The sequence below is a fragment of the Pelophylax lessonae genome, assembly GCF_965119305.1.
Source record: "Pelophylax lessonae genome assembly, chromosome: 2".
Taxonomy (NCBI): domain Eukaryota; kingdom Metazoa; phylum Chordata; class Amphibia; order Anura; family Ranidae; genus Pelophylax; species Pelophylax lessonae.
In genome coordinates, this window is record NC_138769.1 from 212,333,664 (window position 1) to 212,358,269 (window position 24,606).

Below are 24,606 nucleotides of genomic sequence, written 5' to 3' on the forward strand. Positions count from 1 at the left end.
CAAGGACAACGTACCGTCCTTAATTCACTCACTGGAGCGCGATCGCAAGATGCGCGAGTACAAGCGCACGCTGGTAGACGCCATGCTGCTGGCATTCCCATCTGACAGCGGGGCCACAGTGGAAGCACAAGGCAGAGGAGGAGGAGGAGGAGGTCGCCAACGCAACCAGGGCACCGCCAGCACCTCAGAAGGCAGGGTTAGCATGGCCGAAATGTGGAAAAGCTTTGTCAGCACGCCACAACAAACAGCAGCACCAGCAGCTCAGATGGAACGTCTTAGCAGGAGGCAGCATTTTACCAACATGGTGGAGCAGTATGTGTGCACACGCCTACATGTAGTGAATGACGGGTCTGCCCCCTTCAACTTCTGGGTCTCCAAATTGGGCACATGGCCTGAGCTTGCCCTTTACGCCTTGGAGGTGCTGGCGTGCCCTGCAGCCAGTGTATTATCTGAACGGGTATTTAGCACGGCTGGGGGCGTTATAACAGACAAGCGCAGCTGCCTGTCCAGAGACAATGTGGACAAGCTCACGTTCATTAAAATGAACCAGGCATGGATCCCACGGGACTTTTCCGTACCTTATGCAGAATAGCAATGGATACCGACCTTACCCACCCATTGTTCCATTTTTGCTCTTTCTCACTCTTTTGGGGTGTACCCTCATTTAAAATTTGTGAAAAGAAGCAGTGTTGGCTACCTCGTCCTCCTCCTCAGGGCCAGATTAATGTAGGGGCTATTGGAGCTGCAGCTCCAGGCCCCTACCTTTTATATAGGCCCCGGGTTGGCCATATTCACTGTTACCGCTCTTCTGTCACTTGTAAACACAGAAGTCTGGCTTCTATGCTCGCTTCCCCAGGCAGCACCCTCAGAACCTCCCCACACAGCGTGAAGGCCGGACAAGGAGGGACAGTTGGCGATGCATGGATGTGTTTATGGGCTTCAGAGACAGCATCCCATGTTGAATTAGGCATGCATGGCTGCACCCTTCCTCCTCTGGGTGCATGGCAAGGCACGGCCCTAAGGCCCTTCAAAATCCTCAGCACCAAGCCCATGATGCTGTTAATCCGGCCCTGGTCCTCCTCCACCGCCGCTTCCACCTACACCGCCCATAGGTGTGCGCAGCCTATTGCATTAAGGTGTGCACCCCAAAGTTGAAATACACATGCATGTGTTTGCCAGCAGGGAGAGTAATGTATCGGGGCCATGTACCTGTAGGCAAGGAGAAATAGAGCAGAGCAGGTCCCAGGGAGATCTTTCCCATCTCCTCACTGGCAATGCTATGTGCCCTAGGTGATTAGGGTGTGCCCAGGCACACCCAGCACACCCTGTGCGCACGCCTATGTCACCGCCACATCCACCACCACCTCAACCTCCCTCCTACTCCATATGGGCCTCGTCCTTCAGAGATGAAGAAGAACATTGTTTTATTTTTCTGTTTTTTTTTGTTGTTTTAAGTTATTTCCCTATCCACATTTGTTTGCAGAGCACTTGCCATGCTCTTAATTACGTTTTGCTGCCATTTGCAGCACTCTAGCCCTTTCCTTTGGTGTTTTAGAGCCATTTTAGTGCCTTAAAGTTCGGGTCCCCATTGACTTCAATGGGGTTCGGTGTCCGGGAAAAGTTCGGTAAAAGTCCGGGACACGGACCCGGACTTTTTTTTAAAGTTCGGCCGAACCCGTCGAACACGGACATCTAGGTGTCCGCTCAACCCTAATGTTAACTGCAACTCTAAGATGGTCATTTATGTAATTGAGTGTAGCATATGTCCATTTCAGTGTGTTGGTTGCACTATCCGTAATTGAGAAAAAGAAAATCAGAACATGTTAATGACAAGACCAATGTGAATAATGTGACTAATGTCTCCAAGCGTTTGAGGGAGATACATGCAGGGAATCTTAAATCATTTTCTTTCTGTGGTTTGGAACAGGTTAAAAAACCAGCCAGAGGAGGTGGTATACACCACATCTTAATACAACGTGAGGTGTGGTGGATACACAGTCTTAATACTAGAGTACCATGTGGAATGAACAATAGATTGGACATTACCCTTTTTTAGAAAAGATTACATGAATTTGGTATATATATATATATATATATATATATATATATATATATATATATATATACATATGGTTATGGTTTATGTTTTCTTTCTATCTCCATAATGTGTGTTTCTCATTTTACTTTTTCTTTTCTTTTGTCTCTTTTTAGACTGCCCCCAACATCCCATTTGTGTTTTTCAATTTATCTTAATTGCAATTAAGAATATACCTCCCCATTTGATAGGGTTGTTTTTGTATCTATATAAATATTTATGTATGCTATGAGTAAGGCTACGGCCGAAACGCGTTAGCATTTTGTCATATTGTAAACTGCTGTAATGCTGGAATAAAATGCATAAAGATGAAGCATTAGTGTGCTGGCCTTTTCTTGTTGTAAAAAATTATTCATAACCCTTGAAATTTTCCAAATTTTTTCACATTACAACCAAAAACTTAAATGTATTTTATTGGGATTTTATGCAAAAGCCCAACACAAAGTGGCACATTATTGTGAAATGGAAGAAAAATTATAAATGGTTTTCAATTTTTGTTTTCAAATAAATTTTATAAAAGTGTGGCAATACTTTATAGATCCACCTTTTGCTGCAATTACAGCTGCAAGTCTTTTTGGGTATGTCTCTACCAGCTTTGCACATCTAGAGAGTGACATTTTTGCCCATTCTTCTTTGCAAAATAGCTCAAGCTCTGTCAGACTGAAAGAAGAGCATCTGTGAACATCAATTTCCAAGTCTTGCCACAGATTCTCAATTGGATTTATGTCTGGACTTTGACTGGGCCATTCTAACACATTAATATGCTTTGATCTAAACCATTCCATTGTAGCTCTGGCTGTATGTTTAGGGTTGTTGTACTGCTGGAAGGTGAACCTTCGCCCCAGTCTCAAGTCTTTTGCTGACTCTAACAGGTTTTCTTCTAAGATTGCCCTGTATTTGGCTCCATCCATATTTCCAATAACTCTGAGCAGCTTCCCTGTCCCTGCTGAAGAAAAGCATCCCCACCACATGTTGCTACCACTATGTTTCATGGTGGGGATTGTGTGTGCAGGGTGATGTGCAGTGTTAGTTTTCTGCCACACATAGCGTTTTGCTTTTAGGCCAAAAAGTTCAAGTTTGGTCTCATCTGACCAGAGCACCTTCTTCCATATGTTTGCTGTGTCCCCCACATGGCTTCTCACATACTGCAAATGGGACTTTTTATGGTTTTCTTTCAACAATAACTTTCTTCTTGCCACTCTTCCATAAAGGCCAGATTTGTGGAGTGCATGACTAATAGTTGTCTTGTGGACAGATTCTCCCACCTGAGCTGTGGATCTCTGCAGCTCCTCAAGGGTACCATGGGCCTTTTGACTGCTTCTCTGATTAATGCTCTCCATACCCAGCCTGTCAGTTTAGATGGACGGCCATGTCTTGGTAGGTTTGCAGTTGTGCCATACTCTTTCCATTTTCGGATGATGGATTGAACAGTGCTCCATGATATGTTCAAAGCTTGGGATATTTTTATAACCTAACCCTGCTTTATACTTCTCCACAACATTATAACTGACCTGTCTGGTGTGTTCCTTGGCCTTCATGATGCTGTTTGTTCACTAAGCTTCTCTAACAAACCTCTTTGGGCTTCACAGTACAGCTGTATTTATACCAAAAATTAAATTACACACAGGTGGACTCTATTTACTAATTAGGTGACTTTTGAAGGCAATTGGTTCCATTAGATTTTAGTTAGGGGTATCAGAGTAAAGGGGACTGAATAAAAATACACTTTTCAGATATTTATTTGCAAAAAATGTTGAAAACCATTTATCATTTTCCTTCCACTTCACAATTATGTGCCACTTTGTGTTGGTCTATCACATAAAATCCATATCAAATACATTTACGTTTTTGGTTGACAACATGACAAAATGTGGAAAATTTCAAGGGGTATGAATATTTTTTTAAGGCACTGTACATGGCAAACGACATGTTTTAAAGAAACTCAGTTGAAAATGCATCTAGTATACAATATATACAGCATATATCACATGTAAAGGGATCCTAAAGTGTATGTAAAGGCAACTTTTTATTTTATTTTAGATAGTACTAAAGGGTAAGAACCTCCAGATTTATATTGCGGTCTATGTGCCACTGGGTTGATTGACCCCTCATTTGTCCAAATGATCATGGTCTCTGAAACAGAAAGTGAGGAGAAAGTAAAGGAAAATCTCCCCAGCTGGATTCAGGTTGATAGGCATTTTAACCTTTCTCTTTACTATATCTAAATTAAAAAAAGTTTTAGCTTTAATAAACTTTAAAGCCTGCATAAAAAGTCACATATGTTAAAAATGTTAACTTTTAAAATTATGACCAAGGTGCTGAACACACAGCTTTTTGTATTATTGCATATGTTGATAACTCCTTTAAGACATATGCATTGAAGCCAAACTTTTAGCATTCCTAGAATTACCTTATTAGATTTGTGAAAACTGCTAAACTGTGGATACACTCTTCAGAAAATGCATCCAAAATGTAGGACATAATAGAAGTTTATGAGAAACGACAGATAATGCACATGAAAACCCCAGGTACCCTGCGCTACACCTGCACTGCTGCCAAACTGCAGTGAGTCATAGTCACATATACGTTGCAGGTTTACAGACCACCACTGGCTTTCTAATGAGCCACTGGAACGCTTCCAGAAGCAGCGGGACGGGATGCCCCCCCCTCCCACCGGCTCGCCAAGGAAACAACCCAATGGTGCAGCCGGATAGTCCCAGAGGTGATGAAAGAGTAGATCCCCTTTAATCGCCTCTATGGCCTTGGAGGACCAGAGCGACGTCAAGACGCTACGTCCGGTCCAGGCTGCATTTTTGGTCGGTGTGCCTTGAGATTCTTCCAGATTTTAAAGGGTGCCTTGGTTGAAAAAAGGTTGAAAAACACTGCCCTAGGCTGTCAACCTAACAGAGGTCCTCTTCCTTTCCCTTACTCCCCCCTCCCTTTTTTTATTTCTCTCTCTCTCCCTACCCCCCCCCCCCCCCCCCACCCTCTTTTCCTCACTCTTATTCCTCTTCTTCTCTTCTTTTTCTCCTCTTTTTTAGACACATAGCATGCCCACTTTTTTCTTTCTTTAGGAAAATACACTTGAAATACCTTTTGGTATGCACCGGCCCTATGGTACGACAGTTTTTTTTTTCCTTTATGAACTGAGCGAAGTACCCCCTTTTTTGAAGAGGGTCATCACTTGCTTTTCAATTACAAACGATGCATACCTGTAAGTCATCTGATCCTCTCAGTATGTACTGTACATGTGAGCTATATTCCTACAAATACTTTTCTACACATGGTTATGTTTTTCTTCTAAAGTTGAATATGACCCTAAATTATAACACAGGATTTATCATCAAATTGACAAAGAGTATATAGATTGGTTAGTGACAATAATCTATGGTTTTTTTTTTCTTCATTTCTATCATGTTACCGTTGATAATATTTTTAGAAACTGTGCTGTCATGTCATACTAATGTGTTATGCTGCATACCCTTAAATAAGGAATTAGAAATAAATAAATAAAAGGTTCTTTTAGCTAAAAAATACATTGTATACATCATATTTCAAACACTACTATCCTATTGAACCCTTTATTAAGTATAAATCTTACTAATATTCTGTAATAAATAATCCCCCAGCAAACAAATAATAAATGACAGATTGGGAAATCGATTTACATTGAGAAATGGGACCAAATAAATGTTGTGGTACAGTGCCCAAAAGGTTGTCAAAGTTCCCTATTAGTAGCCATATTAAACATATTTTATGATACTTATCTAGCCTCAAAAAACTTTTGTTTTAGAAGATTTGGTGAAGAAGAAGCATTGTTTACACATTACAGGTATATGTTTGGTAAAAATTGTCAAATAAAAAAAGGATAATATAAAATATTGCCTTGGTAAAAGATGTACAAATTTAGCATTAGAGCCGGTTCACACTACCGCAAACAGAAAGTCGCCCCATGAAGGAGCGACTTTTTAGCGTGACTTGTTTACACACTTGTATAAAGTACTCGAAACCCATACTTGAGTAAAAGTACAAGTGCTCGATCAAAAAGTGACTCGAGTAGAAGTGGAAGTGCTCTATCAAAAAGTGACTTGAGTAGAAGTACTAAAGTATTCAACATTTTTTTGTACTTAAGTATTGCAAGTCGTTTTTTTTTAATTTTGCTACTCAAGTACTGAAAGTAAAAGTACCAGTAGTTTTTTAAAAAATGTGCTACTCAAGTACTGAAAGTAAAAGTACAAGTACTGTGTTATGTAGTTTTTAAAGAAAGAAGTCAAAAGTTTGAACATCATATTGTTTTTTATTATTTCAAATGATTAACCTGAAGGACAGTCACAATTCCTTTGGCTGTACACATGACATTATACACATTTTTTTGAACTTCATGAAACCTGCCATCTACTGTTCTGGCAGTGGTAATTTTTATAATTGTAACGAGTAACTATGCAGCACGAAAAAAATTTTTTGGAGTAGAAGTATTGAAATCATCGAAAAAATGTAGTGAAGTAAAAGTGGAAGTAGGAGAAAAAAATTCTACTCCAGGAAAGTACAGATACCGCCTTTCGGTGCTTAAGTACAGTAGTGAAGTAGTTCTACTTAGTTACTATACATCTCTGCTTGTTTAGAGACTTGTAAGCGACTTGGAAGAGACTTGTGCACTACTTTTAAAAGACTTAAATGATAGGCGACTTTGTCTGTGGGTAATGCCTGGGTAATCTTTTTCTTCTTCCTGGAAAGTCTGATCACAGTCACTTGAAATAAGATAAGGATTCGACTTAGAGGCAACTCCCATTGAAGTCTATGTGCACAAGTCGGATAGAGGTCGCCTTGATGTAGTACAGGAACCTTTTCTAAAGTCGGAGCGACTTCAGTAGTGCATATTAAGATGGCTCTCATTCATTTACATTGAATTTGTGATGACAAGAGACTTGGGGCGACTTGAGGGCACACAAGTCTTGTCCCAAGTCGGAGTAGTGTGAACCGGCTCTTAGGGTTTCTTTTGGGCCAAACGGTAGAGAGGATAGGAATTGCACAAAAAAAAAAAAACATGAATGGCAGCCAAAATGTAAATTGCTTGTGACATTTAGCTAAGGTTTCTGTTTCTCAATGCGGCAGAAGGATGATTTGGGGCATTGTAGAGAATAGGATCCCTCTGATGGGGTCTTCTAAGTTAGTGCTGCTCCACCTGACTAGGTGATTCTAATGACTTCTATGTAGACTCTGCTACCCTGACAATGCTGGTACTTTGATGACAGCAGATGACAAGGCGATGTTTATTTTCTGTTTATTTGTACATCAAATACATAATTAATAAATCATAAATAATTAATAAAAACTTTCTGAATAAAATGACAGTACATGTCTGCAGATGTTATTTGCTACATACAAACACAAAAACTTTAAAAAGAAATGTTTACCTTTCATCTTTTGATAGATGTGCCAGTTTCCTTGATTTGCGTGCAAGAATGAATCTATTAATAAAGAAAGAAATACAAAATCAGTTTAGCTCTTACTTCTATAAACCATTTTTGCCCAACACTTCCAGGAAAAACAAAACGTGTGTTTGAACTGTGTTTAAACCAAAGGTCTAATTTACCAAAAATGTGAAGTAAGGGAAAATGCAAAGAAAATAAATTGTGTTTTCATCAAGCATCTGATCAAAGGCAAGATAAACTGCATTTTTATTTTCTTCCTTCTCCCTGTTCCTGTGCCAGTTCGAGTGGGGTTAGCCATAACAGTGGTGAGAAAATGGTGATTTGATGATTGTGGGATTTCTATATGCTTCTCTTTTTTTTTTTTTTGGCCACATGCTCACTTTACAATACCAATACACTGGCCGGTTATGGCACTTTTCCACTGCAAGTACCGGCTAGTACCGGCTTGGCTCTACTCGGCCCTGCTTGGCCCGGTTTGCTTTTCCACTGCTGGTACCGCATGGTACGGTGTCGGAACGGTTCGGTACGGTACGGTATAGGTTTGCTTTTCCACTAAAGTAGTACTAAAGTTAAGTGGGTGGGATAACAACGGGGTGGGTGGGATTCTCTGACCAATCAGTGGCTAGTAGTGACTGCATGCAAAGGATTGTGGGATATGGTACCAGTTTGGTACCTGTTGGAACCACAATCGAGTAGGTACTGTTTTTTCAGAGCCGTACCGTACCGTACCGTTCGGTTCGATGCAGTGGAAAAGCAAACCTATACCGCACCGTACCGAACCGTTCCGACCCTATACCATGCGGTACCAGCAGTGGAAAAGCACAAAAGCGTGCCGAACCGTTACGGTTCCATGCAGTGGAAAAGCGCCTTTAGTAGCCCCAATGAGGTTGTTTTAGGTTCCTATACTGAACAATATTATAAACGCAACACTTTTTTTTTTTTTTGCCCCCATTTTTCATGAGCTGAACTCAAAGATCTAAGACTTTTTTAATGTACACAAAATTCCTATTTCTCTCAAATATTGTTCACAAATCTATCTAAATCTGTGTCAGAGCCATCTTAAGAACATTAAAGGGCCCGGGAAATGCAGTGCACGGGGACCCCGCCTACACAGTCACCCACAAGAATAAAAATTCTAATTATTGATAAGGCAATATTTATTGATACAGCAGTGCCAGGCTAATGACAGCTTCCAAGTTCGGTGGCTGGGTCTGGTGAACACACACACGGACAGGAGTTAGACTTGACTGTCTTATGTGTGCCTGTTCCCGTGGAGGCGGACAGGCATTCCTGTAGTTGTGGGCTCCCCCTCCACGGCCCAAGTGGCTTGACAGCAGCGCAGGGCCAATAGGCGCTTGACACCTGCTAAGTTCGGCGGCGGGATGCACACAGGAATCGGGACTAATGCTTGGCGCTGGGGCTGGGTCGGTAAGGTGGCCCTGATATGTGTTAGTGAGTACTTCTCCTTTGCCTAGATAATCCATACACCTCACAGGTGTGGCATATCAAGATGCTGATTAGACAGCATGATTATTGCACAGGTGTGCCACAATAAAAGGCCACTCTAAAATGTGCAGTTTTATCACACAGCACAATGCCACAGATGTCGCAAGTATGCAACTGGCATGCTGACTGCAGGAAAACCCACCCTCAGGCATGTTTCCTATCCTTTCCAGGCTCCCCACATGATCTTGCATTTTTTAGAAGTTTGCCACAGATGTCAAGCATTTACCATATACACTATATTACCAAAAGTATTGGGACACCTGCCTTTACATGCACATGAACTTTAATGGCATTCCAGTCTTAGTCTGTAAAGTTTAATATTGAGTTGGCCCATGCTTTACAGCTATAACAGCTTCATATTTTCTGGGAAGGCTGTCCACAAGGTTTAGGAGTGTGTCTATGGGAATAGTTGATCATTCTTCCAGAAGCGCATTTGTGAGGTCAGGCACTGATGTTGGACGGGAAGGCTCAGCTTGCAGTCTGCACTCTAATTCATCCAAAAGGAGTTCTATTAGGTGGAGGTCAGGACTCTGTGCAGGCCAGTCAAGTTCCACCACCCCAAACTCGCTCTCCATGTCTTTATGGACCTTGCTTTGTGCACTTGTGCACAGTCATGTTGGAACAGGAAGGGGCCATCCCCAAACTGTTTCCACAAAGTTGGGACCATGAAAATATCCAAAATGTCTTGGTATGCTGAGGTCTTAAGAGTTTTCTTCGCTGGAACTAAGGGGCCGAGCCCAACCCCTGAAAAACAAACCCACACCAAAATCCGCCCTCCACCAATTGATTTAGACCAGTGCACAAAGCAAGGTTCATTTATAACCTTAAAGATCATGTGTTCACTACTGAGCACATTTTGGGTATAAATTGGGGTTGATTTTATAAAGAAAAATAAGCTGTGTGTGAGGAGAGGAGAGTGAAGCAACCTTCCTATTTTCAATGAATTTTGTGAATTTTTTTTTTTTTGCAATATGTTGAGTGCTGTTTATCTATTTTTTCATGTGTATAAATACAAAAGACGAATGATCGATTGTTTTAAACTGTTTTTACTGCTAATTGAGAATGTGTTAATACTTTGGTGTGCAAAGTCTTGGCAAAGGTTCACTGTAAATATGCCCTGTTCCCAAAACCTTGGCAATGATCTTGTGTTCTCTACAGAAGTGGTACACAACTGTTAAACCACAGCTGTGGATTGGTCAGATCTGGCCAAACTTTATAGCTGTGGGTGATTTGGATAATCTGACTAATGCCTAGCTTCTGATCTGCCACCAGATGGCAGTCCAGAAATCCTACCTTTGCAGCAAAACCAAGGGCTTTACTTCCTATTTTACTATTTCTTGATTTAACAGAGCAGGATTGCAGAAAAAGTAAAATTATCTTAGGAGGTTTACAATTTTACTTTAATAATAATTACATAGATAGATATAGAAAAAAAAATGGAAGGGAAATTAGGGACTAAGAACTATCTTAGCATTAGCGGCAAGGGATAGATAATAATGCTGGTTTGCATAATAGCATTTTACAATTTACTATACACTAAATTTTTATCATTTGGTTGAATTGTAATTTTTAAATAAAAAAGGTAGTAAGTTAATTAACTATTAGAAATGATTAAAATTTACCTTCACAATTAACAATTGCTTATGTAAAACAAGTCAAAACCAATGAATTTTCAAGTCGTTTCATATTATTGGAAACAAAAGACCAACCCCCTGCTATGTGTAGTCCATTACCATTTACATAAAGGTATAAAAACAGTGACACAATGTATACCCCATTATAGCAGGTACTGAGCCATCTGGTTTGGTGTCATCAAGTGTCAGTCCAATTGGTGCTTCTTCATCTTCAATGATCATACTTCCACAATAATCTGAAAAAAAAAAAAACAGATACACAGATAAAAATGCATTTTCTTAAAATTGCAAACTAATCAAACCTACTTTTACTGGTAAAAATAATAAACAAATAAACAAAATGTGTATCTAAAGCTCATTTGTATTCATTTCTATTGAACCGGACCGATGCCTTCCGACATTCGGCTGTGTGTGCGGGGCTTTTTTTACTTTTCCTTAAAGTCCTTGATTCACTCTCTTTTTTTTCAGATCTATTAATTACATGTACTCCACTAAATACTTAAACTGTATTGCACTTTATATGAGCTGTGGGCAGGTCAATTTTAAGCCATGCAGTAGGAATGAGGTTTGTCGCTATCATATGTTTAAGACAAATGGGCTTTTGTTTCAGGGGCCAGTATTTTGGTGTTTTTATTTAATTTGGTGGTACATTGTTTTGTTTTTATGTTATGTTAATAGGGCCCTTTTTTAACCACTTCCGGCCCGCGCTATAGCCGAAGTACGGCTACAGCGCAGACTCGAATTTCCGGGAGGCCGTCTTTAAACGGCCTCCCAGTAACAGGCTCCCGCGAGCGCGCATCGGGGAAAATCTGTGTCGGCCGTGTCCCTTGGACACAGCCAATCACAGATCGTGGTGAATGGCAAATCCCAGCGGCCATTTACCACGTGATCGGACCGTGCAATGAGAGATGATCTCATATGTAAACATATGAGATCATCTCTCATCGCCAGCTCTCTTCCTCACATGGAGACTGCAGTGTGAGGAAGAGGAGAGCAGATCACCGGTAAGGGGACACAAAGGAATGTAATCAGGGCACTGATCACCAGTGCCCTGATTACAGAAGAGGGGGAAAAAATGCCACAACTGCCCACAGTGCCCCCATCAGTGCCCCCCATCAGTGCCCACAGTCAGTGCCCATCAGTGCCTGCTCATCTAGGCACTGATGGGCACTGACTAGCAGCACTATGGGCACTGAGTGCGGGCACTGATGGTGCTGCCCATCAGTGCCACCCGTCAGTATCCATCAGTGCCACCCATTAGTGTCCATCAGTGCCACCCATCAGTGCCCATCAGTGCCGCCTCTCAGTGCCCATCAGTGCTGCCTCTCAGTGCCCATCAGTGCCGCCTCTCAGTGCCCATCAGTGCCGCCTGTCAGTGCCACCTCTCAGTGCCCAACAGTGCCACCTCTCAGTGCCCAGCAGTGCCACCTATCAGTGCTCATCAGTGCCACCTATCAGTGCTCATCAGTGCCGCCTATCAGTGCCACCTATCAGTGCTCATCAGTGCAGCATATTAGTACCTCGTCATCAGTGCCCATAAGTGCCACCTCATCAGTGCCCATCAGTGCAGCCTATCAGTGCCCATCAGTGCCGCCTCATCAGCGCACATCAGTGAAGGAGAAAAATGTATTTATTTTCAAAATTTACTCACAGAAAATAAGAAAAACTTTTTTTTTTCAAAATGTCTTTTTTTTTGTAAGAAATAAAAAAAGCCAGAGGTTATTAAATACCACCAAAAGAAAGCTCTATTTGTATGAAAAAAATGATAAAAATTTCATATGGGTACAGTGTAGCATGACCGTGCAATTGTCATTCAAAGGGTGAGAGCGCTGAAAGCTGAAAATTGGCCGGGGCAGGAAGGGGGTATAAGTGCCCAGTAGGCAAGTGGTTAAGGTGATGCTGCTTTTTTTTTTTTTTTTTTGCATACAGGCTTCCATTGAAAAGTGGGCTTTTGTTTCAAGGGTCTTATTTTGGGGTTTTATCTTTTTGTTTGGAAGTTTCTTGTTTTTTATTTAAGGTTGATAGCACCATTTAAATGTAAATATTCCTAACCCCTGCACAATGCGAAAAAATAAATAAAAAATTATAATAACCTTTAATTGATATGTGAACGTGTAAATGTGGGAAACATTTCTTGAAATAGCTCCTGCTAAAACACCATTGTGTGTTCCCACAAATTAGTTTGAAATATTGAAGATAATAAGGTGTAGTGCTGCTTATACAGTAAATAAATAAAATACCACAACCATAAATTTATCTGTGATAAATAAGTCTAACAAGCATAAATAGTCCTTAGTAAGAGAGTCCATATGTACCAAAATATATCTAAAAATCTGCACTTAAAGGGCTCAAGTGCTTCCATTAGTGTATCTCATACCTTGTGAATTAAATGATAAAGAAAAACACCACATGCTCCCTCCAGGGTCCCAGAACTCTTACTTCTTAGAGGGTATACAGCATATATATGCAGACTCCCGAGTTGTCTAAGCCCTCCATTTTGGACCACTTCCATCTCCGTTGTGAGCAGAGACAGTGCGGACCAGAGGTTACATGTAAGGAAGTTTCTGGAATGGTTTTAAAGGCCTTTTATTGACATTTTAAATGTGAGTGTATTACCTTTAACAAAATTGGATGGTTTAAGTTATACTACACTATGAGAGCCCTTTATCTATGCTTGTCATATTAAGAATACCATCTATTTGGCCGCATGGAGTATTATGGCTTCTTAAAGGAGCAGTACCCCTGTTATCCCACAAGTACAGTACCTATCAGTGTCCTAAGGGAGACCCAGTGGACAGAGATGGAAGTAGTCCCAAACTGAAGGCTTAGACATTCGGGAGTTTGCATCAGGGCCATCTTACCGAATGGGCACACTGGGCAGTTGTCCGGGGGGCCCCATCTGCCCAGCAACTCTGCCCCTGCCAAGCATTAGTCCCAATTCCTGTGTGCATCCTGAAGCTGAACTTAGCAGGTGGAAAGCACCTGTCGGCCCTGCGCTGCTGTCAGGCCACTTGGGCCATGGAGGGGGAACCCACAACTGCAGGAATGCCTGTCCACCTCCATGGGAACAGGCACACACAGGACAGTCGAGTCTGACTCCTGTCCGTGTGTCAGATCACTTCTTGGTAGAGGCCGAAATGCTGAGAGGGCTTCCCTTGCAGCTCGGTGCGAATCACCCCTGGAAGTGGGACAGGAGGTGACGCGTCCCAAGGAGCACTGGATGCTTGTGGAGTGCAAGTAAAGGTTCACAAGGATATCCTGGAACAACTTGCAGGGCCTCCAGGGAATCAAGCAATGTGCAGGTAAAAGCCAGGCCGAGGGTAATACACAGGTATCAGTCCAAACAGGTCGCCAAGACAAGGGGATTGAGCAGAAGCAAGTCCGTTGAGCAAGCCGGGATCGGTACACTGGAAGTCAGGCAGAGGACAAGAGAGCAAGGATGGTCACACAAGCCGAGGGTCAAACACTGGAGCAGGATCGAAGGGTCAGACGAAGCCGTGGGTCAAAGCCAGGAGAGAGAGCAGACAGGTCAGAAACAAGCCGGGTCAAACTGGAATCCAGGAAGTAGCAATGCACAGGAAACAGGAAGAGCTGAAGACAATCCAGCAATCAGATTGGCTGAGCAGAGTCCTTTTATAGGCCAGTGAATTAGTCTATGGCCTGAGTCCATTGCAGCCATGGGAAGTACTGGCAAATTTGCCAGTTGCAGCACAGCCATTTCACTGACAATGAGTCTATGGCCTGAGTCCATTGCGGCCATTGGAAGTACTGGCGGAGTTGCCAGTTGCAGCATGGCCGTTTCTCTGACAGTGCCCCCCCCAAGGGGCAGCCTCCGGATGCCCAACCGGGCCAATCTTTCCGGGAATCTCCTGTGGAATTCCTGTACCAGCCTGGGGGCATGTAGGTTACTAGCGGGTTCCCAGGAATTGTCTTCAGTGGGGTAACCTTTCCATTTAATAAGATACTGTATGAGCTCACCCCTTCTTCGACAATCCAGAATGGTTTCCACTTCATATTCAGGTTCACCCTCCACTGAAACTGGAGGTGGAGGCAATTCTTCCCTCCCTGGGAAAGGGCTGGAAATTGCAGGCTTTAGCAGGGAAACATGGAATACAGGATGGATCTTGTATGAATTAGGTAAAGCCAGTTCAAAAGCCACAGGGTTTATCATCCTTTTGATTCTAAAAGGCCCAATAAACCTTGGTCCCAACTTTTTAGAAGGGCAAGATAGTCGTAGGTTGTTTGAGGAGAGCCACACCTTATCCCCGACCTTATACATAGGATTTTCCTTTTTCTTGCGGTCATAAAATTTCTTGTACTCCTGTTGGGCTTTGGATATGGAGTCCTGTAGCACCCGGTAGTTATCCCTGATAGCCATTATCCGGTCTTGCACTGAAGGAACTGATGTTTCTGAGAAAGCACTGGGCAAAAAAGAAGGATGGAACCCGTAATTCACCCAGAACGGGGTCTGGTTGGTTGCAGAATGCAGGGCGTTATTATACGCGAATTCCGCGCACGGAAGTAAAGAGACCCAGTTATCTTGGGAGCAAGTGCAAAAGCAACGTAGGTATTGTTCAAGGTTCTGGTTGGTCCTTTCCGTTTGACCATTACTCTGCGGGTGGTAGGCTGATGATAGGCATATCTTAATGGACAAGGATTTGCAAAGCTCTTTCCAGAATTTGGAAGTGAATTGGACGCCTCTGTCCGATACTATACTGTCCGGGAGACCGTGTAGTCTGACCACTTCTTTAATAAACATGTTAGCTGTTTCCACGGCAGAAGGTGTGCCAATCATAGGCAAAAAGTGTGCCATCTTCGAGAGACGGTCCACCACCACCAGGACAGTAGTGAAACCTTCTGAAGGTGGTAATTCCACTATAAAATCCATGGAAAGTTGCTTCCAGGGCTGTTCCGGGATGGGCAATGGCCTTAACAGGCCCCAGGACTTGGTCTTAGCCCCCTTGTTACGCTGACACGTAATACAAGAACCCACATAGGATTTACAGTCCCGAACTAAATTGGGCCACCAAAAGTGGCGCTGAATGAGTTCACATGTCTTCCTGACTCCGAAGTGCCCGGCAAGCTTGTGATCATGCAAAGTCTTTAGGACCTGTAGTCTGATCTGTGAAGGAACAAAAATCCTTTCTTGGAACCACAAGAATCCCCCGCGTTTTTCCAAGGAAGAGGTCCCAGGCTCGAGACATTGAACTGAGGCTTGCTTAATTGCTGATTGCAGATCCGTTTGAATAAGCAAAAAATTTTGAGCCGAGAGGATGGTGTTAGGTTCGGCTGTGTTTGGGGTATCTGGAAACATTCTGGACAAGGCGTCTGCTTTTCCATTCTTGGACCCTGGCCTGTAAGTAAGATGAAAATTAAACCGGGAAAAGAACAAGGCCCATTGAGCTTGACGGGGTCTCAGGCGTCTTGCTGTCCTGAGGTATTCCAGGTTTTTGTGGTCTGTGAATATTAAAATGGGATGAGTAGCCCCTTCAAGCAAGTATCTCCACTCTTCCAAGGCACATTTGATGGCCAAGAGTTCCCGATCCCCTACGTTATAGTTTCTCTCCGGAGGTGTCATCTTCCGGGAAAAGAAAGCCACAGGGTGCAGAAGAGTCTTCGGGCCTTGTCTTTGAGATAAGATTGCTCCAGTGGCTATTTCTGAAGCATCCACTTCAAGCACATAAGGTAGGGTTGGATCAGGATGCTGGAGAATAGGTGCTGAGTAGGGTTGAGCGGACACCTAGATGTCCGTGTTCGACGGGTTCGGCCGAACTTTAAAAAAAAGTCCGGGTCCGTGTCCCGGACTTTTACCGAACTTTTCCCGGACACCGAACCCCATTGAAGTCAATGGGGACCCGAACTTTAAGGCACTAAAATGGCTCTAAAACACCAAAGGAAAGGGCTAGAGTGCTGCAAATGGCAGCAAAACGTAATTAAGAGCATGGCAAGTGCTCTGCAAACAAATGTGGATAGGGAAATAACTTAAAACAACAAAAAAAAACAGAAAAATAAAACAATGTTCTTCTTCATCTCTGAAGGACGAGGCCCATATGGAGTAGGAGGGAGGTTGAGGTGGTGGTGGATGTGGCGGTGACATAGGCGTGCGCACAGGGTGTGCTGGGTGTGCCTGGGCACACCCTAATCACCTAGGGCACATAGCATTGCCAGTGAGGAGATGGGAAAGATCTCCCTGGGACCTGCTCTGCTCTATTTCTCCTTGCCTACAGGTACATGGCCCCGATACATTACTCTCCCTGCTGGCAAACACATGCATGTGTATTTCAACTTTGGGGTGCACACCTTAATGCAATAGGCTGCGCACACCTATGGGCGGTGTAGGTGGAAGCGGCGGTGGAGGAGGACCAGGGCCGGATTAACAGCATCATGGTCTTGGTGCTGAGGATTTTGAAGGGCCTTAAGGGCCGTGCCTTGCCATGCACCCAGAGGAGGAAGGGTGCAGCCATGCATGCCTAATTCAACATGGGATGCTGTCTCTGAAGCCCATAAACACATCCATGCATCGCCAACTGTCCCTCCTTGTCCGGCCTTCACGCTGTGTGGGGAGGTTCTGAGGGTGCTGCCTGGGGAAGCGAGCATAGAAGCCAGACTTCTGTGTTTACAAGTGACAGAAGAGCGGTAACAGTGAATATGGCCAACCCGGGGCCTATATAAAAGGTAGGGGCCTGGAGCTGCAGCTCCAATAGCCCCTACATTAATCTGGCCCTGAGGAGGAGGACGAGGTAGCCAACACTGCTTCTTTTCAAAAATTTTAAATGAGGGTACACCCCAAAAGAGTGAGAAAGAGCAAAAATGGAACAATGGGTGGGTAAGGTCGGTATCCATTGCTATTCTGCATAAGGTACGGAAAAGTCCCGTGGGATCCATGCCTGGTTCATTTTAATGAACGTGAGCTTGTCCACATTGTCTCTGGACAGGCGGCTGCGCTTGTCTGTTATAACGCCCCCAGCCGTGCTAAATACCCGTTCAGATAATACACTGGCTGCAGGGCACGCCAGCACCTCCAAGGCGTAAAGGGCAAGCTCAGGCCATGTGCCCAATTTGGAGACCCAGGGGGCAGACCCGTCATTCACTACATGTAGGCGTGTGCACACATACTGCTCCACCATGTTGGTAAAATGCTGCCTCCTGCTAAGACGTTCCATCTGAGCTGCTGGTGCTGCTGTTTGTTGTGGCGTGCTGACAAAGCTTTTCCACATTTCGGCCATGCTAACCCTGCCTTCTGAGGTGCTGGCGGTGCCCTGGTTGCGTTGGCGACCTCCTCCTCCTCCTCCTCTGCCTTGTGCTTCCACTGTGGCCCCGCTGTCAGATGGGAATGCCAGCAGCATGGCGTCTACCAGCGTGCGCTTGTACTCGCGCATCTTGCGATCGCGCTCCAGTGAGTGAATTAAGGACGGTACGTTGTCCTTGTAACGGGGATCCAGCAGCGTGGCCACCCAGTAATCAGCACAAGTTAGAATGTGGGCAACTCGGCGGTCGTTGTGGAGACACTGCAGCATGTAATCGCTCATGTGTGCCAGGCTGCCCAGAGGCAACGAAAGGCTGTCCTCTGTGGGAGGTGTATCGTCCGTGTCCTCTGTATCCCCCCAGCCACGCACCAGTGATGGCCATGAGCTGGCCTGGGTGCCACCCTGCTGTGAACATGGTTCCATCTCCTCCTCCAGCTCCTCCTCCTCCTCATCCTCCTCATCCTCCAGAACTGTGCCCCTGCTGGACAATTGCGTCCCTGGCGTTTGCGTGTGCAGGAACCCACCCTCGGAGCCCCTTGCGAATGACTGCCCTGAAAGCCTTGGAAATGTTACCTCTTCATCCTCCTCCTCCTCCTCATCCTGTGCCACATCCTCTTCCATCATCGCCCGAATTGTTTTTTCAAGGAGGCATAGAAGTGGGATAGTTAAGCTGAGAACGGCGTCATTGCCACTGGCCATGTTGGTGGAGTACTCAAAACAGCGCAACAAGGCACACAGGTCTCGCATGGAGGCCCAGTTAAATTAAATAGCGGAATAGAAAATATGATCCAAAAAAAGTGTATGTATATCACACGTACACAACCACACTGGGCCCCAATTACTATTGTTTGTACCCCTAAAAGGCTAGATGAGGAGTAGGGGGAGTATGGAACAGGCAGCACCCTCAAACCTTCAGAAGTATGAGATGAACCCCAACAACTTGGAAAGGTGGATCTCTCTCACACGTACCAACACAGACTATCCCCCAATTTAACTGATCCCCAAAGGTTTTTGATTAAATAGCGGAATAGAAAATATGATCCAAAAAAAGTGTATGTATATCACACGTACACAACCACACTAGGCCCCAATTACTATTGTTTGTACCCCTAAAAGGCTAGATGAGGAGTAGGGGGGGTATGGAACAGGCAGCACCCTCAAATCTTCAGAAGTATGAGATGAACCCCAAAAACTTGGAAAGGTGGATCTCTCTCACACGTACCAACACAGACTATCCCCCAATTTAACTGATCCCCAAAGGTTTTTGATTAAATAGCGGAATAGAAAATATGATCCAAAAAAAGTGTATGTATATCACACGTACACAACCACACTAGGCCCCAATTACTATTGTTTGTACCCCTAAAAGGCTAGATGAGGAGTAGGGGGGGTATGGAACAGGCAGCACCCTCAAACCTTCAGAAGTATGAGATGAACCCCAACAACTTGGAAAGGTGGATCTCTCTCACACGTACCAACACAGACTATCCCCCAATTTAACTGATCCCCAAAGGTTTTTGATTAAATAGCGGAATAGAAAATATGATCCAAAAAAAGTGTATGTATATCACACGTACACAACCACACTAGGCCCCAATTACTATTGTTTGTACCCCTAAAAGGCTAGGAGTAGGGGGAGTATGGAACAGGCAGCACCCTCAAACCTTCAGAAGTATGAGATGAACCCCAACAACTTGGAAAGGTGGATCTCTCTCACACGTACCAACACAGACTATCCCCCAATTTAACTGATCCCCAAAGGTTTTTGATTAAATAGCGGAATAGAAAATATGATCCAAAAAAAGTGTATGTATATCACACGTACACAACCACACTAGGCCCCAATTACTATTGTTTGTACCCCTAAAAGGCTAGATGAGGAGTAGGGGGGGTATGGAACAGGCAGCACCCTCAAACCTTCAGAAGTATGAGATGAACCCCAACAACTTGGAAAGGTGGATCTCTCTCACACGTACCAACACAGACTATCCCCCAATTTAACTGATCCCCAAAGGTTTTTGATTAAATAGCGGAATAGAAAATATGATCCAAAAAAAGTGTATGTATATCACACGTACACAACCACACTAGGCCCCAATTACTATTGTTTGTACCCCTAAAAGGCTAGGAGTAGGGGGAGTATGGAACAGGCAGCACCCTCAAACCTTCAGAAGTATGAGATGAACCCCAACAACTTGGAAAGGTGGATCTCTCTCACACGTACCAACACAGACTATCCCCCAATTTAACTGATCCCCAAAGGTTTTTGATTAAATAGCGGAATAGAAAATATGATCCAAAAAAAGTGTATGTATATCACACGTACACAACCACACTAGGCCCCAATTACTATTGTTTGTACCCCTAAAAGGCTAGATGAGGAGTAGGGGGGGTATGGAACAGGCAGCACCCTCAAACCTTCAGAAGTATGAGATGAACCCCAAAAACTTGGAAAGGTGGATCTCTCTCACACGTACCAACACAGACTATCCCCCAATTTAACTGATCCCCAAAGGTTTTTGATTAAATAGCGGAATAGAAAATATGATCCAAAAAAAGTGTATGTATATCACACGTACACAACCACACTAGGCCCCAATTACTATTGTTTGTACCCCTAAAAGGCTAGATGAGGAGTAGGGGGGGTATGGAACAGGCAGCACCCTCAAACCTTCAGAAGTATGAGATGAACCCCAACAACTTGGAAAGGTGGATCTCTCTCACACGTACCAACACAGACTATCCCCCAATTTAACTGATCCCCAAAGGTTTTTGATTAAATAGCGGAATAGAAAATATGATCCAAAAAAAGTGTATGTATATCACACGTACACAACCACACTAGGCCCCAATTACTATTGTTTGTACCCCTAAAAGGCTAGATGAGGAGTAGGGGGGGTATGGAACAGGCAGCACCCTCAAACCTTCAGAAGTATGAGATGAACCCCAACAACTTGGAAAGGTGGATCTCTCTCACACGTACCAACACAGACTATCCCCCAATTTAACTGATCCCCAAAGGTTTTTGATTAAATAGCGGAATAGAAAATATGATCCAAAAAAAGTGTATGTATATCACACGTACACAACCACACTAGGCCCCAATTACTATTGTTTGTACCCCTAAAAGGCTAGATGAGGAGTAGGGGGGGTATGGAACAGGCAGCACCCTCAAACCTTCAGAAGTATGAGATGAACCCCAACAACTTGGAAAGGTGGATCTCTCTCACACGTACCAACACAGACTATCCCCCAATTTAACTGATCCCCAAAGGTTTTTGATTAAATAGCGGAATAGAAAATATGATCCAAAAAAAGTGTATGTATATCACACGTACACAACCACACTAGGCCCCAATTACTATTGTTTGTACCCCTAAAAGGCTAGGAGTAGGGGGAGTATGGAACAGGCAGCACCCTCAAACCTTCAGAAGTATGAGATGAACCCCAACAACTTGGAAAGGTGGATCTCTCTCACACGTACCAACACAGACTATCCCCCAATTTAACTGATCCCCAAAGGTTTTTGATTAAATAGCGGAATAGAAAATATGATCCAAAAAAAGTGTATGTATATCACACGTACACAACCACACTGGGCCCCAATTACTATTGTTTGTACCCCTAAAAGGCTAGATGAGGAGTAGGGGGAGTATGGAACAGGCAGCACCCTCAAATCTTCAGAAGTATGAGATTGTGTTCACTGTACCCCACAAAGATTGAGTTCACTGCACCCCACAATGATTGTGTTCACTGCACCCCACAAAGATTGTGTTCACTGCACCTCACAAAGATTGTGTTCACTGTACCCCCCAAAGATTGTGTTCACTGCACCCCACAAAGATTCTGTTCACTGTACCCCACAAAGATTGTGTTCACTGCACCCTAAAAGGATGTTGTTCACTGCACCCCACAAAGATTGTGTTCACTGCACCCTAAAAGGATGTTGTTCACTGCACCCCAAAAAGATTGTGTTCACTGTACCCCCCCAAAGATTGTGTTCACTGCACCCCACAAAGATTGTGTTCACTGCACCCCAAAAAGATTGTGTTCACTGTACCCCCCAAAGATTGTGTTCACTGCACCCCAAAAAGATTGTGTTCACTGTACCCCCCAAAGATTGTGTTCACTGCACCCCACAAAGATTCTGTTCACTGTACCCCACAAAGATTGTGTTCACTGCACCCCAAAAAGATTGTGTTCACTGTACCCCCCCAAAGATTGTGTTCACTGCACCCCACAAAGATTGTGTTCACTGCACCCCAAAAAGATTGTGTTCACTGTACCCCCCAAAGATTGTGTTCACTGCACCCCACAAAGATTCTGTTCACTGTACCCCACAAATATTGTGTTCACTGCACCCCAAAAAAGATTGTGTTCACTGCACCCCAAAAAGGATGTTGTTCACTGCACCCCAAAAAGGATGTTGTTCACTCCACCCCAAAAAGATTGTGTTCACTGCACCCCACAAAGATTGTGTTCACTGCACCCCAAAAATGATTTTGTTCACTGCACCCCAAAAAGGATGTTGTTCACTCCACCCCAAAAAGATTGTGTTCACTGCACCCCACAAAGGATTTTGTTCACTGCACCCCAAAAAGATTGTGTTCACTGCACCCCAAAAAGGATGTTGTTCACTGCACCCCAAAAAGGATTTTGTTCACTGCACCCCAAAAAGATTGTGTTCACTGCACCCCACAAAGGATTTTGTTCACTGCACCCCACAAAGATTGTGTTCACTGCACACCAAAAAGGATTGTGTTCACTGCACCCCAAAAAGATTTTGTTCACTGCACCCCAAAAAGATTGTGTTCACTGCAGCCCAAAAAGATTGTGTTCACTGCAGCCCAAAAAGATTGTGTTCACTGCAGCTCACACACAGAAAAATGGATGTGGATCACTGACACCTGCCTATCTCCAATCCCACACCACACAGCAATATCGATTGTAGTTTGTAGAACACAGTTTCCCTAAAATTCAGCAGACTCTGTCCCTAACAGGATTGAGAAGAGATCGTAGATCAGGATTGAGTGCAGATTCACCCCACCCCCCACACAGCAATATCGATTGTAGTTTGTAGAAGACACTGAACCTATAATTCAGCAGACTCTATCCCTAAAATGCCTACAACTCGCCCTGCCTAAACACTCCGACCTGTCCCTCAATTCTATCCGGACACAAATGGTTTTTTCCTGCCTATCTGTCCCTAATCAGCAGCCAGCACATTGATGTGTGCTCTGTCCCTTAGCTAAGCAGCAGAATGACGCTGCTGCGGCGGCTGCCTCGAACTTATAAAGACTTGGTCACATGCTTCAGACGGCCAATCACAGCTACTAAGACATTTGCAGGCATGGCTGGGATGGCTTAAGGCACACCAGTTAAACGATTGTTGATTGGCTGTTGAAAGCCCGCCATGAAAAGAGCGCCAAAGCATGCAAAACCCGGAAATAAAACGACCGAACACGGATTTTTACCCGAACATACAGTAAAGTGTCCGTGTCCGTGTTCGGGTAAAAAAAATCCAATTATTCGGTACGAACACGAATAATACAGTCCGTGTTCGCTCAACACTAGTGCTGAGGTGAACAACGTCTTCAGTTTGTCAAAGGCCGTTTGAGCTTCCTGTGACCAATGGAAACGGACCTGTTGCCGGGTCAATTGGGTAATGGGGGAGATAATCATAGAGAACCCCTTCACGAACCTCCGATAGAAGTTAGCAAACCCCACAAAGCGTTGAACTCCTTTCTTATCACAGGGGGCTGGCCAATCGAGAATTGACTGCACTTTCTGTGGATCCATGGAAATGCCGTTTGTTGAGATAATGAGACCCAGGAATTGAATGGAGTCTTTCTCGAATTCGCATTTCTCTGGTTTCACATAAAGTCCGTGTTTCCTTAAAGTAAATAGTACCTTTTTAACATGGGTCCGGTGGAGTTCCAGAGTGGAGGAAAAAATGAGTATGTCATCTAGGTCGACAATCAGAAAGAGATCCAGGATTTCCCGAAAAATGTCATTAACTAGATGTTGGAAGGTAGCAGGGGCGTTACACAGCCCGAAAGGCATGACCAGGTATTCAAAATGGCCAAACCGCGTTCTGAACGCCGTCTTCCACTCATCTCCTTTCCTAATGCGAACAAGGTTGTAAGCTCCACGGAGATCCAATTTGGTAAAGATCCGAGCTGCCCGGAAATGTTGAAACAGTTCTGGGATAAGAGGTAGAGGATACCGGTTTTTAATAGTAATTTTATTAAGCTCCCGGTAATCTACACAAGGTCTTAGTGTGCCATCCTTTTTTTCGACAAAGAATATCCCGGCCCCTGATAATTTTCGTTAATATAAATCCGGAGGGTTTCCAGCTCCTTCTCAGATAACGGGAATATCCTTCCGAAAGGAATCTCGGCTCCAGGCAGAAGTTCTACAGGGCAATCATAAGGCCTGTGAGGAGGCAGAGCTTCAGCCTTTTTCTTATCAAATACGTCCATGAATTCCTCATAAACTGCGGGGACATTTTCCGGGAGATCATGTACTGGTTGGACGGCCAGGCAAGCAGCAGAAGTATCAGATCCAGGTAGGAAACAATGGTTCAGGCAGTAATTAGACGTGAAGGAGATCCTTCTCTTAACCCAATCAATCTGTGGGTTGTGGGCCTGTAGCCAGGGAAGTCCTAAAATAATGGGAAACATTGGTGAGGA

The 24,606-nt window shown here is 44.0% G+C and overlaps 1 protein-coding gene across 1 annotated transcript in view; it reads right to left on the reverse strand.

Annotated features, from left to right (window-relative positions):
• Window positions 1-24,606, reverse strand: part of LOC309547667 (amine oxidase [flavin-containing]-like) — a 171,931-nt gene that overhangs the window by 42,471 nt on the left and 104,854 nt on the right. The window contains exons 9-10 of the mRNA XM_082247562.1: window positions 10,807-10,903; window positions 7,510-7,563 (exon numbers count right to left, since the gene is read on the reverse strand). Coding sequence (XP_082103688.1) covers window positions 7,510-7,563; window positions 10,807-10,903 — 151 coding nt within the window. The remainder of the gene's footprint in view (window positions 1-7,509; window positions 7,564-10,806; window positions 10,904-24,606) is intronic.